Raw genomic sequence first — 13,642 nt, 5'->3', positions numbered from 1 at the left:
CACAAGCTCTCCGGCGTCGAGAAAGGTGCGGCGACAGAAGAACAAAACAAAGACGATGCTGATAGCTTTTTTCGATCCAGAGGTGTCATACACCATCAGTTCGATCCACAAGGGCAGACGGTGAATTGGGAGTTTTATATCCGCATGCTCCAACACAGGCCTGATGCACTGTGACGCCGTCGCCCTGACTTATGGACATCTAGACAATGGAGCCTTCTCCACGATGACGGAAGGCTGCACACTGCTCTCAGCGTGATAAAAGTTCTTGCTAAGCACAGCATTACTGTACTTCCCCATGTGCCATACTCGCCTGGCCTCTCTCCATGCGATTTTTACCTGTTTCCTCCTGTGAAGACAGCCCTAAAAGGTAACTGAATTAGGAGCGTGGAGGCCATTCAAGACGCCACGACAAAGGAGCTGACAGCCCTGCCAAAAGAGGCATTTTCCAACTGTTTCCAAGACCTCAAGAAGCGTTGGGAGCTGTGTATAGACTTCAAGGGAGACTATTCTGAAGGGGTGTTGCACAAATGCTTTCAATGTTAAACGCATTTTTTTTAATGGACTCATTCTCGGAACATTACGGACAAAGGTTGTATTCAATTTCAGCCACCAAGTTCTATTGTAGGCGTTTCCAAGAAAACCTAAAATATGGGTGTGTATGGGCATAAACAAAGCAGTATCTCCTATACCCTCTTTAGTACGCTTCAGCACGCTCTTTTTGTATAACTGGTTAGTGTCAGGAATGTTGGCATTAATAATGCTGATGTTATTATATGCACGCTTGTTGTTTTCCAGATTATGTTGGCCTGCTTCTGAAGGAGACAGTCCATTGCTGTGAACAGTGGCCGTCTTTCAAGGCAGCTTTTGCGGAAAACCTTTCGACTGCCCCACCCCCCATGAGTCACTCTTTCCCGAGGCCCTCTAAGAATGAACTCGTGGCAGCAAGAAGGTCTGGGTTTGCCAGTAGCATGGGGAGCACCACTGTCTAGTACAGGTGCGTATTCCCTAAAATTACGAAATCAGTGTTGAAGGATAGGCCCATTACTTTCAAAACAAGTTGTAGTCTGGTCGCATGTTAATACGCATGAATTTATGCAGGGCGTGTTGCTGGCCTAGTTGTTTTTTGATCAGACATCGTAGATTCACAACGCTTGCATACGAGGACACAGAGCGGACATGCAAAACTGTGCAGCTGTTTGTATGTCCTCTCTTTGCCCCGGCTATAAGTGCTGTGATTCCATGATGTCTGCCATGAAGCATGGCAGAGGTTGAAGTGTAGGTCGTCACACATTCAGACAAAAAAAGAGAAATACTCTCCATCTCTCAAAAGCATAGGTTGGGATAGAGTGCGAAAATGCAATCAATCTGTCCCTACCTATGCCTTGTACGCAACATCAGCACATTAAAAATAATAACATGATAACAAAGTGGATGCAGATGAAACTTTATAAAAATATTATTCAGAAATGGATGGATACAAGTGTAGGATGTTTAAAAGCAACCCTTTCACAAAAATAATGAACACCTAGGGGGTGCTACTTCTTTCAAATGCTCCCATCTGCAGCGAAACTTTTCTCACTTTGAAGTCTCTTGTCCCAAAGGTGCATTCCCCTCTTCCATACTTTTTGAATTGCATAATACAGTGATGTGCGGTTAATATGGACACTTTTGTTCCCAGAAAAAATTATTTATAATATGAGTGGTCAAAAATAACGAATGAAGGTCAAAACTCAGCTACTCAGCCAGAGTACCCTTGTTCGAACCTGACCGTGGCGGCTGCATTTCGATGGAGGTGAAACACAAAAGGCGTCAGTGTGCTGTGTGATGTCAGTGCACGTTTAAGATCCCCAGGTGGCCAAATTATTCTGGCGCCCGCCACTAAGGCACCTCTTTCTGTCTTTCTTCTGTCAGTTCCTCCTCTAACCCTTCCCTTACTGCATGGTTGGACACCTAGACATGAGACACTGCGCCATTTCCTTTCCCCAACAACCAATTTTCGACTGCATATTATACCCAATGAGCAAGGTCCCAGAGGACCAAAGCAATGTCTGCAAAACTGAGACAAAATGTATCTTTTTTTGCTTTTGGTTTCCAAATAAGCTGTCCATAGTCTACGCAGAGAGTTTATATATCACCAAGGCAGAATGGAATGGGAGGGGATCAGTCCTTGAAAATTGTCCTTATAGCAAGGTGTCCATGTTAACAAGACATGACTGCAAGCTCACAAGCATTGCTGAACAAACTTCTAGAGCCCTTGTGCATACTGGAAACCAGTGTAACCTTCCGATGGAAATCTCTCCCTTATGTGGCATACAGCACAAGCAGGGAGGACCTTCCGGTGATGTCTGCCCAGGCGTCCCCAAAGCCAGTGTGCAAGCTGGCTGTAGCTGATGTAGCGGTACCTCCTGTTGACAAGAGAAAAACAAGAGTCACTATTTTTTTCAGCATAGCAAAATGAAAGTTCAGTTTCAGGCTTTTACAATGCTGAAAGCTAATCATGTTATCAGTGTCTGTACAGTTAGTTCCAACGTCATTGTTTGCAAGTTAAATCATGTGATTGTCACTGTGTGTTCTTCCTGGCAGCATTGTGAACTCTGAATTCTATTGCAACATTTTGAAGTTACTGACAGAGAATGGTAGACAACAAAAATGCAACAGTGGCATGACCCCAATTTCGTGGCAGCATTGAAACTTTTTATTCATGGTGCCACGGTTCTCCACAGGCAGCACAGGCAAATGTTGCTGAACTACTATATTGGCGCGTGCTCATGGGAGCGCGCCGACGATGAAGACGAAGTGTGCGTGTGCCGGATTCAGTTGCACCCTAGTCGATTACAACAAGTTCAAAAGTTCACTCAGTTCAGAACTACACTCTTCGCCGAATTGGTCTCAGGAGAGCAGGGTGTTAGGCTTATGCTCTATTTTAGATCGGGTACGGAGGCAATCAGAGTTTACAGTGTGCGATAGCATAGGCACTTCTCAGAGCCCTTGGTGGAATGCAGAATGTTCAAAAGATTATAGGCGGCGCAAGGCAGCCTGGAAGAAACTTATCCATAATCAATGTCCCCGGAATTGGATCGATTATAAGTTTCTTGCAGCTACCTTCAAGCGCACAGTCGCTAGGGCAAAAGAAAAATATGATGAAGAGAATTATGCCCATCTATCAAAATCTAATAACAGACAAGCCTTGTTTCGCTTTCTGAGGTCAAGGAACAGGCTGCCACCGCCTCACAACATCCCCTCTAATGTGCTGACTCCAGTAGAGCTTGCCAGGTCATTAGAAGAAATTGGCAAAGGCTTGGAACACCGTTTTTCGGCTGCGCTCTCTCGCCCACAACTGCTTGGGAATCACTATGATGATTTCCTTAATGTCTCGGTTTCTGAGCTCTCCCAGGTGATAAATCGGTTACCTTCTGCAGCTCCTGGTCCTGACCGTGTCACCTCTGCGATGATTAAAATACTGTTCGACGAATCCCCCAATGCTATATTGGAGCTGGTAAATTACTCTATTAGAACCCCATGGATCCCGGATGTATGGCGTGTTTCTAAAATTATCCCGGTGCTTAAAAAGCCAGGCGAAGGGTTGGTCTTAGACAACATTCGACCAATTTCATTGACATCGAACCTGGTGAAATTGGTTGAACGCGTGCTGTATGGACGAATCATGCCCATTATTACTGAAAAGGGACTACTTAACCCCTGTCATATTGGTTTCAAGCCTGGGTGCTCTATATGGTGTGCGCATACTGACCTCGAAAGCCGTGTCCGAATGGCGCGCCGGCGTCGACAGTATGCTGCGCTGGTAACTCTTGACATATCGAAAGCATATGACAGTGTCGAACATGGGCCTCTGATGTACAGACTACGTGCTCTGGGATTGCCAAGTTATTTTGTGGAATGGGTGTCAGCTTTCCTGGCTGACAGAGAATTTTATTGTTGTCAACGCGGAGTTTCTACAAGGAAATTTCATCAATCTAGAGGTGTGCCTCAAGGTGCAGTTCTCTCCCCTGTTCTATTCAACCTCTTACTCAGTTCGATTCCGACTTCCCCTGACGTGACTACGTACGTGTATGCAGACGATATAGCTTTCTTTGCTGCTGCGAGTGATTTACATTCTGTGTATATGGTTTTACAGTCATATTTAAATTCCCTTGACCGATGGTTATCTGAATTACACTTAAGTCTTAATGTAAACAAGTGCGCTTTATTACCTTTTACGGTTACTCAACACGTACACATTTCATTGTCTTATCGTCATCATGTCATTCCTCAGGTATGTTCCCTAAAGTATCTCGGGGTAACTTATGATTCCTCTCTCTCTTGGCGGCCACATATAGATCAGGTTGCTGCGAAAGGGATTCGGGCGGTAGGCCTTCTGCGAAGGATGAGTAGCCCTCGCTGCGGTTTGCGCAGACATGCTCTGCTGCTGATTTACAAAATGTATATCCGGCCAATCTTGGAATTCGGTTGCGTTTTGTTTTCTGGAGCAGCTGCATACAAAATGCGCCCACTTCTGCTCTTAGAGCGAGAAGCTCTGCGCCTGTGTTTGGGCCTCCCTAAATACGTGGCAAACAATGTTTTGTATCTGGAAGCGCGGGTGCCGTCTCTTACTGCAAGGTTTCGCCTTTTGACAGTACAAACGTTTTTAAAGTTTTGCGACTCGGACCAGCATGCATCCGCGTTGATCTTCCTAAGGCAGCGAGCGGAGTTCTTGAGTGTCGGATGGTCTCGCCTTCAAACTCCCCAAATCTGTTTCGTTGAATCTTTGCTGGGCCCACTGAATGTGCGAATACCTGAAATTGTTCCGGTGCGGTCCATCCCTGCAAATGTGTCTATCATCTACGATGATATTTATTCACGTAATGCAAAATTACTGCCTTTCTCATGGTTAAATGGTATGTTGCAGGATTATTTGTCGACCTTCAGCTCACATGTTGCAATTGCGACTGATGGCTCGGTGTGTGCAGAAAAGGCAGGTGTAGGTATTTACTCCCAGTCCCTTGACTGGTCTTTTTCTCTCCGTCTCCAAGATTTCACTCCTATCTATCTGGCTGAGTTTCTAGCAGTGGTTCTCGCTTTGCGAAAGGTACCAATTTCTTTATCAGCAGTAATAATAATTACGGACTCGTTATCTTTATGCACTTCCCTCTCGGCGTCCACTGAATCGCAGCTCTTTCGCATTCTAAAATTCCTGATCCCTCCACACATCACATTAATTCGATTTCTTTGGGTTCCTGGGCACAGGGGTCTTCTATTAAATGAATCAGCTGATGCTTTAGCGAAGGCAGCCCTGAGTGGACCGATTGTTGACCCGCTTCCAAAAACTGCTTACATCACGGCGGCACGCTTCCGACGGTACACCGTAATGAACGAACTGGGTGCATCAGCGCTTACTTCCTTGGACGACTTCCAGCACCTACTGTTCCCATGGAGAAGCTCAGGCTGGCGATCGCGCAATCTTGAAGTTTCCTTCACGAGGCATCGCTGCCGAGTACCGCAACTAAATTTTTACCTATACAGGCCTGGTCTGGCGATCTCCCCATTGTGTCCGTATTGTGCGGAGCCGGAAACAATAGAGCACTTTCTTCTTTTTTGCCGTCGTTACTCATCGATTAGGAGGCGACTATTAGAAGTTCCAATACAGAATCTCAGTTTGCGCCTGTCTTCTGTGGTTGTTCTGTCTCTTGGCGCTTCTATGCTTGGCCATACCAATGGGAATGTTTGCTCTGCCGTTCAAAATTATCTACTGGAATCAAAACGTCTACCTTCATGATCTTTCGTCCTGCCCCTCCCATTATCAGCTTCTGTATTTCGGTTTTTACAACCACTTATAGTAATCCCTACCCCTTCTTTGCCTAAATTTTAGTTTGTATGCCCCCCTAACCTCCTGCAACCTCCTCGGCTGCGAAAACTGTGCGATCCAAATTTTGGTAGGTCATCCCATGCTAGCCACATGCAACTGGTCATTTAAATAGCCACCGCCTGGTTATGGCCAATCCCCCTTGTGGGTATGTGCCATTGTGTGAGGTCAACAACAACAACAACAACGAAGTGTGTGTGTGGCTCAGACAGCCATCTTGTGAGTTCCCTGCTGTGCGTTGGACTTCGCTGAGACTGTGATCTGTGCCGGTCCTGTCTTCGTTACATTTTTGGTGGAGGTGCTGGGTACTTTCCAACATCTACGTGCCCCGAAGGCTCTCAATGAACACGGATTTGACTCCGATTCATCGCAGTACGAGCCGCCGAATCCAAGGTCAGTCACCAGAGTACGGTCCGTTATCCCCTAGGACCAGGGCTCCAGCTGCGACGCGCAGGACTGACGCGGCACCTATGGCTAGCAACGGAGACGCGGCAGCTATGGCTGACAACGGGAACTCAGCTGCTCATTTCCTGGTCCTCCAGCCGCGAACGCCGCCGACCTTCCATGGCGAAGTGTTTGAGGACGCGGAGGACTGGCTTGACCAGTTCGAGCGCTTTGCCAGGTACAACGGCTGGGATGCGGAGCGGAAGCTGCACAATGTTTACTTCGCTCTTGACGACTCGGCGCGGACGTGGTACGAGAACCACGAGACAACGTTTCCTTCTTGGGAACGGTTCCGTAGCCAGTTGCTGGCGACCTACGTCAACACCGACCCTCGGGAACGAGCTGAGTCGGCGCTGCAGTCAAGGAACCAGCGACCCAATGAGAGCGCCGCAATGTATTATGAGGACATGACACGACTGTTCAGAAGGGCGGATCCAAACATGGCCGAGGACAAGAAAGTGCGCCACCTGATGCGCGGGATAAAAGAACTGTTTGCTGGGCTTGTGCGAAACCCACCTAACACCACTTCGGAGTGTCTATCGGAGGCCACTACCGTCGAAAAGACCCTGCAACAACGCGCCCGCTATTACAATCGCGCCGTGAACATCGTATCAACTGCCGACTTTGCGCCAGCCTCCAGCGACTCCGCTGACACCCTTCGGGAGCTGGTTGGATCTGTTGTCAAAGAAGAGCTGCACAAAATGCGCCTCTCTGCCCAGTCGCAGCCGCAGTGTCCATCGTTAGCACAAATTATCCGAGAGGAAGTGCAGCAGGTGGTTTCTGAACCTGTTGCCCCTGCTGCCCTTACACCGACGCCCCCGCGCCAGACGTACGCGTCGGTACTCCGACAGAACTGCGACCTCGCCCCTTGGAGCACCAGCCCATCTGCATCTGCTTTCCAGCCGCGGCCCCCGCCTGTCCCTGTGTTGCCCGAAGCCAGGCTGCGGAAGACGGACGTGTGGCGGGCACCTGACCAGCGGCCCCTTTGCTACCACTGCGGTGAGGCTGGCCATATCTTGCGGTGGTGCCCTTATCGTCGAGCTGGAATTCGCGGATTTCATCCGCGAGTCCCCTATCCGCCCAATGGCGAACGGTCCCGCGAAATTGAGGAGCACCTGTCAACGCGCCGGGATCATACTCACACTGATTTCCCTCGCCCTGACTACCGCCCACCAACCTCTACCCGCTATCGTTCGCCGAGTCCCCGTCCTCCGACAAGCCGTTTCAGCCGCTCACTGAGTCCTCGCCGGGGAAACTAGACCCAGCGGCCTGCGGAGGTAAGGCCGCTGACGAGCGAACAGCCGAACATCCTCCATCGCGTTCCCGACCAGACGACGGCTATCAAACGAGGACACGTGACGATCACAAAGGATGTGCAGCTTCGAACTTACCGGTCGATATCGACGATTTAGCGGTTACGGCATTGGTTGATACGGGAGCGGACTATTCGGTTATGAGCAACGAGCTAGCAAAAGAACTGAGGAAAGTTTTAACCGCGTGGACTGGGCCTCAGATTCACACAGCTGGTGGGCACCCAATTACCCCTGTTAGCCGGTGTACGGGGAGAGTTACAATCGACGGATTTATTTACGTTTGTGACTTTGTTGTCCTACCTCACTGTTCGCGCGATGTCATTCTCGGCCTGGACTTTTTACAAGCTAACGGCGCCGTTAATTTACAAGAGCCGCGCGTGACGTTTTCGCCGACGCAAGCAATTGAAATAGCCGACCCAGACGACTCCAGGATACCCGCCATGCGTATTGCTGCTGATGACGTGGCGGTGCCTCCGCGGTGCAGCATGATGGTCCCCGTGCAAAGTGACTCGCCCGGTGATCGAGACGTTATGGCAGAGAGAAACGTCAGCCTTCTACTCGAGAAAGGAATCTGCGCTGCAAGAGGGCTTGTTCGCTTACGGGATCGCTCTGCGACGCTCTTGATCACCAACTTCGGAACAGAGTTCCAGCCTATTGCGAAAGGAACGGCCGTCGCATACGTTACCAACTTCGTTGAGCCCGCAGAAATATGTGCTCTGGAGCTACCGTCGCCGGACGGACGCGATGCAGCAACCGTTCTGTCTACCGCGGACATTAATCCCGGCTTGTCGGTGGGTCAGAAGCAGCGCTTGTTAGAGCTCCTTCACGATTTCGAAGAGTGCTTCGCCACGACATCAAAAGTAGGGCGCAACCCGGTAGCCAAACACCGCATCATCGTCAACGAGGAGACTAGCCCCATATCCCAACACCCGTACAGAGTGTCGCCGGTGGGACGGGAGGCTATACGATCCCAAGTGCAAGAAATGGGACGGCTTGCGAGATGGAGCCTTCGCCTCCAGGAATACGACATCACGGTAGTGTACAAGTCCGGCCGTAAGCACAATGACGCCGATTGCTTGTCACGTGCACCTGCCGACGTTGCTCCGGCCGAAACGGAGGACGACTTCCCGTTTCTTGCTCTCGTCACGTCGTCCGATATGGCCCGGCGTCAACGGGCTGACTCAGAGTTGCGTCCGCTCATTGAGCATCTGGAGGGCCTTAAGACGTTAAGCTGTTCCGCGGCTTTTCGTTCGAGGTTTGGGTTCCTACAGTCTCCGAGATAGCGTCCTTTACAAGAGGAACTTCGCCCATAACACGGAAACCTTTCTTCTGGTTGTGCCATCCGAACTCCGTCCAGAAATCTTGCACGCCTGCCACGAAGAGCCATCGGCTGGCCATTTGGGTGTTACGCGGACGTATGCCCGCATTCGTGCGAAGTATTACTGGCCAAAGTTGCTCTCATCAGTCCAGCAATATGTGAGGACCTGCCGTGACTGCCAGCGACGAAAGACACCACCAGTTAAACCCGCAGGGCTTCTCCAGCCCATCCCACCGCCTACAACACCTTTCCAACAAGCGGGCATGGAGTTGCTGGGCCCATTCCCATTGTCTTCCTCTGGGAACAAATGGATTGTTGTGGTGACGGACTACTTAACGCGGTACGCCGAGACGCAGGCGCTCCCCCACGCTAGTGCTCCAGAAGTGGCTCAGTTTTTTATGACATCAATCGTCTTGCGTCACGGTGCGCCATCAGTCGTCATCACGGAGCGTGGAACCGCCTTTACGGCGGCATTAATGCAATCTCTCTTCGAACTCACCCACACCAGTCACCGGAAGACAACAGCCTATCATCCCCAAACAAACGGCTTGACTGAACGCCTCAACCAGACGCTTGCAGATATGCTTGCTATGTATGTCGACGTTGAGCATCGTACGTGGGACGAAGTTCTTCCTTATGCAACCTTCGCCTACAATACGGCAGAACAGGAGACTACCCGTCTTACACCTTTCCAGCTGGTCTACGGACGGTGTGTCACTACCATGCTGGATGCTATGCTACCCGCTGCTCACAACGACGGAGACATCGGCCCCTACGCTGACGTTGACACATTCGTCCAGCGGGCTGAAGAAGCCCCCCAACTCGCAAGGTGCCGGATTCGACATCAACAACAACTCGACGCTGGTCGCTACAACCTCCGCCACCGATGCGTTCGGTACGAGCCCGGCGACTCTGTAGGGGTATGGACACCTGTGCGCCGCCGCGGACTCTCCGAAAAGCTCCTCCGACGCTACTTCGGTCCGTACGAGGTGGTTCGTCGTATAAGTGATGTCACATACGAAGTTTTTCCGCGGGACACGACCTCCTCACCACGTCGGCGCCATCCGACCGAGACTGTCCACGTGGTGCGCATGAAGCCCTACCATGACAGGCTGCAACCCGCCGCTTTACCAGCTTAACAGCTCTCTGTATTCTCTGCCGTCCGCCGTCTATACCGAACATTACCTTTGCTGTCCGTGTTCGTTTCCGGCGTTGGGCCGCCGCCTTGATGGAGGGGGTAATGGCGCGTGCTCATGGGAGCGCGCCGACGATGAAGACGAAGCGTGCGTGTGCCGGTGGACAAAGACGAAGTGTGTGTGTGGTTCGGACAGCCATCTTGTGAGTTCCCTGCTGTGCGCTGGACTTCGCTGAGACTGTGATCTGTGCCGGTCCTGTCTTCGTTACAATATTCATACGAAGTTGCGAGAGCAGGAAAGCATTTATTTACAAGGCAAAAGCGGGGATTACAGTCAGTGGCGAGCACCATAGCTCATTTTTGCGCCCACCGAGTCTGTCGTCATTTTCTCACTGCACTATAGCGCGGCTTAGCATTTCGCCCCAGGTCAGTTGAAGCTTGTCCTCAAGCAATTTAGACAGCATTGTGATGGCAGCATTTGAGGGAGGCTATGTGAGTCCATTCGGCCATTCGGCCAGTCCATTCGGCCTTAGACACGCACCAAGGCTTCTGTCTGATGGGCAGAGCGGTACCAGTGTTAATCTATAGTGTTGCATGCCATAAATTGGCAGCGGAGAGGAAGTGGCTGGCAGAGCAAAATCAAACACTGACACATACTGGCTAAGAACAGCCTGTAATGCAAGCAGTTCGGACGACAAAAGCGACTTGTTAATCATGCGATCGATATTGACGGTGAAGTCTGTGGCTCGACTGGAATGCTCACACTTAGATATGGATCTGATAGTATGAATGTCATAAGCATCAAATCAAGCGAGTTTAAGCCCCAACAGGATCAGAACAGGTTCTGATGAGGCATTCACTGTCCACACTTGTGCGCAACCGTCATCTACGATAAGAACGACTTGTGGCACGAGAACATTCTGTTTCGCAGTGTTGTTCACATCTGGCTCAAAAAGCAAGGCTCAAAGCACTTTTTGTGCGGTGTTCAATGCAAAGCTATTTGTGTAATTAAATAATCCTGTTTGATTTTGTGATACCACCTCTTCTGTCACGCTGGTCGGCCCTACCACTTTACAACTTTAGAGCTGGTGGGTGGAGCTGCGGAAAAGCTGGGAGTTTCAAAGAGGTATGCCTTGCACCGTCAGCACATGCAAGATGCCAGTGTCGACACGTTTAAGACAGCTTTACTGTGTGACTGCTGAAGATGCGGATTTTATACACCATGCTGTGGCACAAGCATCCACACATTAGTAGAAGTGATGATGGATGCAATGAAGTCTATCAGCAAATTCTTTTTAATTGAAACGATTTGTATGGCACACTATAGAATGTTACCACCTAATGCACGTTGCCAAAAAAAGATGGCAATGAGGACAGCGCTGGAATGGTGATTGTTCTGGCAGTGAGTGGGGCTAGGTTACTTTGCTATGAAATTCCATTTTGTACAGTCTCCTGCGAAATAAAGGATTGATTGTTTTGTACTGATTTTACTGCAGTTCTCACAATCCTTTCCATTGCAATCGGCTTCTCTAGTGCTGCACCTGTTAAAGATGTAAACTCAGCCAATAAAACAAATGTGTCTGGCCAGCATCCTTACAACTATGTGCATGATCTTCAACTGCATTATCCAAGTTCACACATGCCAGAAGACACATCTCATCTGCTTGCTCGTTTACTCGAGAATATTTTACCGCCTGAGTAGCAAAACATCGTGATCGTCCACGCATATGAAAAAAGACCACCGATGTTGTGTTCGCACTCGCGTGCCGCGATGTGTATACACACCGTGGCACCTAGTGCAAACACATCGGCGCATTTACGCATTTTCCTAGGGAGCGATGTCATCCCAGAAGTTATCGCTAGGTTGAAGTCTTTGATGAGCACTGGCTCCCCGTTTGATTACAGCGCTTCGCATGTGAGAAAAGAGCAAGAAAAGGCGGTCGCTTGTTCATGCTGCGTCTCCCTTTGAACATTGTTCTTACCCTGTGTGCTCGACGCGTAGCCCATGATCCAAAAGCATTTGCAGTGCCACCGTAAGCCCCACCTCGTCGATGCACAGGGTGTAAAAGTGGGGGTGCTCCGTGATGCAACCGGACGGCTGCTTCACAGTCGCTGCAGGGATCTCGCGGCAGCAGGTGCTCTCGAGTGCAGTGGGCATCGACACGCACCGCCCGCAGAAACACCTATTCGAGTGCTTCAGTTAGCGATTGCACTCTCTCGAAAACTGCTCAACGTAAGCAACAAGATTCGGACATACCAGTGTGTATTCCCGACACGACCGGGTTCGGGAGGCTCACGGTCGGGGCTTCCGCAAGTAGCGGTTGTGCCGCGGGCTACGACCGCTACTTGCTGGCCGCACGCTCCGTCTTCGCAGCCATTGTCACTGCCACCGCTGTCGTCCTCTGACGACGGCTGATCTGGCACCCGCAAAGGTGTGTCGCCGTACGGCTCAAACCCCAACAGCCGACTCCTTTCCAGCAAGCGACGCTGTAGCTCGGGAAGATCGGCCATTTTTAAATAACCTTCTGCGCGTGATGCAGCGTGACGTCATTTTGACGCCACTTTTGAGTACATATAGTGCTCTGACCTCGGTCAACTATGGGCCAGCAGGCCTCGCTAAGCCGCCATGTTGTGTCGGCGACAGAAGCCTCGGATTGGCTACTTATGATGACGTTTCCTGTAGAGTTGAGGAGGACGCGTGCCGGGAAATCGAAATTAACTTTTTTTCGCTATTCGATCAACCCGGACGATGAAACGAATCACTGTACGCTATAGAATGAAGGGTCAGAATTCCAAATATACACGTCGTCCAAAATTTTCGGAAAACACTTCACGACCCCTTTAAAGACCAGCAAAAAGTCCACTGGAGACAAATGGAGATCAAATGAAGCCAGCGGGGTTCTTTGTACCAAGGCAGTTCAAGCCTTTTTGACTGGCTCGTAAAGCAGAGAATGCCTGCTGGCCGGTAAAAAGGCAATCAGTCATTACTTTGAATATAATTTTCGAGAACTGAGAGCAGGTGGCCGGTAAAAAGGCAATCAGTCATTACTTTGAATATAATTTTCGAGAACTGAGAGCAGGTCTTTATGGCACCTGATGAGGTCAGCAGGAGACAAAGAGCGCATCAGTGCTGCTATGCCCTTTGCAAAGTGTAGAGAAGCGTCGTCTTGTTCCTGAAAGGCAGCTGCAATTTTCTCAATGGCTGCAGTTCTTTTCAGCATCGTGTCAGCCTGCAATGGTCCACGATTTGCCGGCCTTGAGGTACTGCTACGTGCGAATGCAGGAGGGTCAGGCTGTCCATTCCTGGCAGCAGGAGGTGGCTCAACAGCTCCCTCGATGTCAGAGAATGAGGTATCTCCATCGTCAGGCTGTCATGAAAAACACAGAATACTCTCGCTAGCTAATCATGGCAGCATCAATTATTATGTGTTAATGCTGCAATGTTTTTGTATGCTGAGCACCATGAAATAAAAAATAGGACCGTGTTCTTAATGTAGTGTGAGTATGCTATATCGATTGCGCAGTATTTAAAGTACTGCGCAGTCGATACAACATTGGCAGAATAAAAAGAC

General features: G+C 49.9%; 1 protein-coding gene across 1 annotated transcript; it reads right to left on the bottom strand.

Annotated features, from left to right (window-relative positions):
• Nucleotides 1-1,478: 1,478 nt before the first annotated feature.
• LOC144107870 (uncharacterized) lies at nt 1,479-12,596 on the bottom strand. Its single transcript, XM_077641089.1, has 3 exons — nt 12,328-12,596; nt 12,053-12,253; nt 1,479-2,405 (listed from the first exon to the last, which is right to left on the bottom strand). The coding sequence occupies exons 1-3, from the start codon at nt 12,579-12,581 to the stop codon at nt 2,246-2,248; spliced, it is 615 nt and encodes a 204-aa protein (XP_077497215.1). The 5' UTR covers nt 12,582-12,596; the 3' UTR covers nt 1,479-2,245.
• Between the last annotated feature and the right edge of the window lie 1,046 nt (nt 12,597-13,642).

This window comes from Amblyomma americanum, chromosome 10 (assembly GCF_052857255.1).
Source record: "Amblyomma americanum isolate KBUSLIRL-KWMA chromosome 10, ASM5285725v1, whole genome shotgun sequence".
Taxonomy (NCBI): domain Eukaryota; kingdom Metazoa; phylum Arthropoda; class Arachnida; order Ixodida; family Ixodidae; genus Amblyomma; species Amblyomma americanum.
This window is presented reverse-complemented; position numbering and strand designations above follow the sequence as displayed.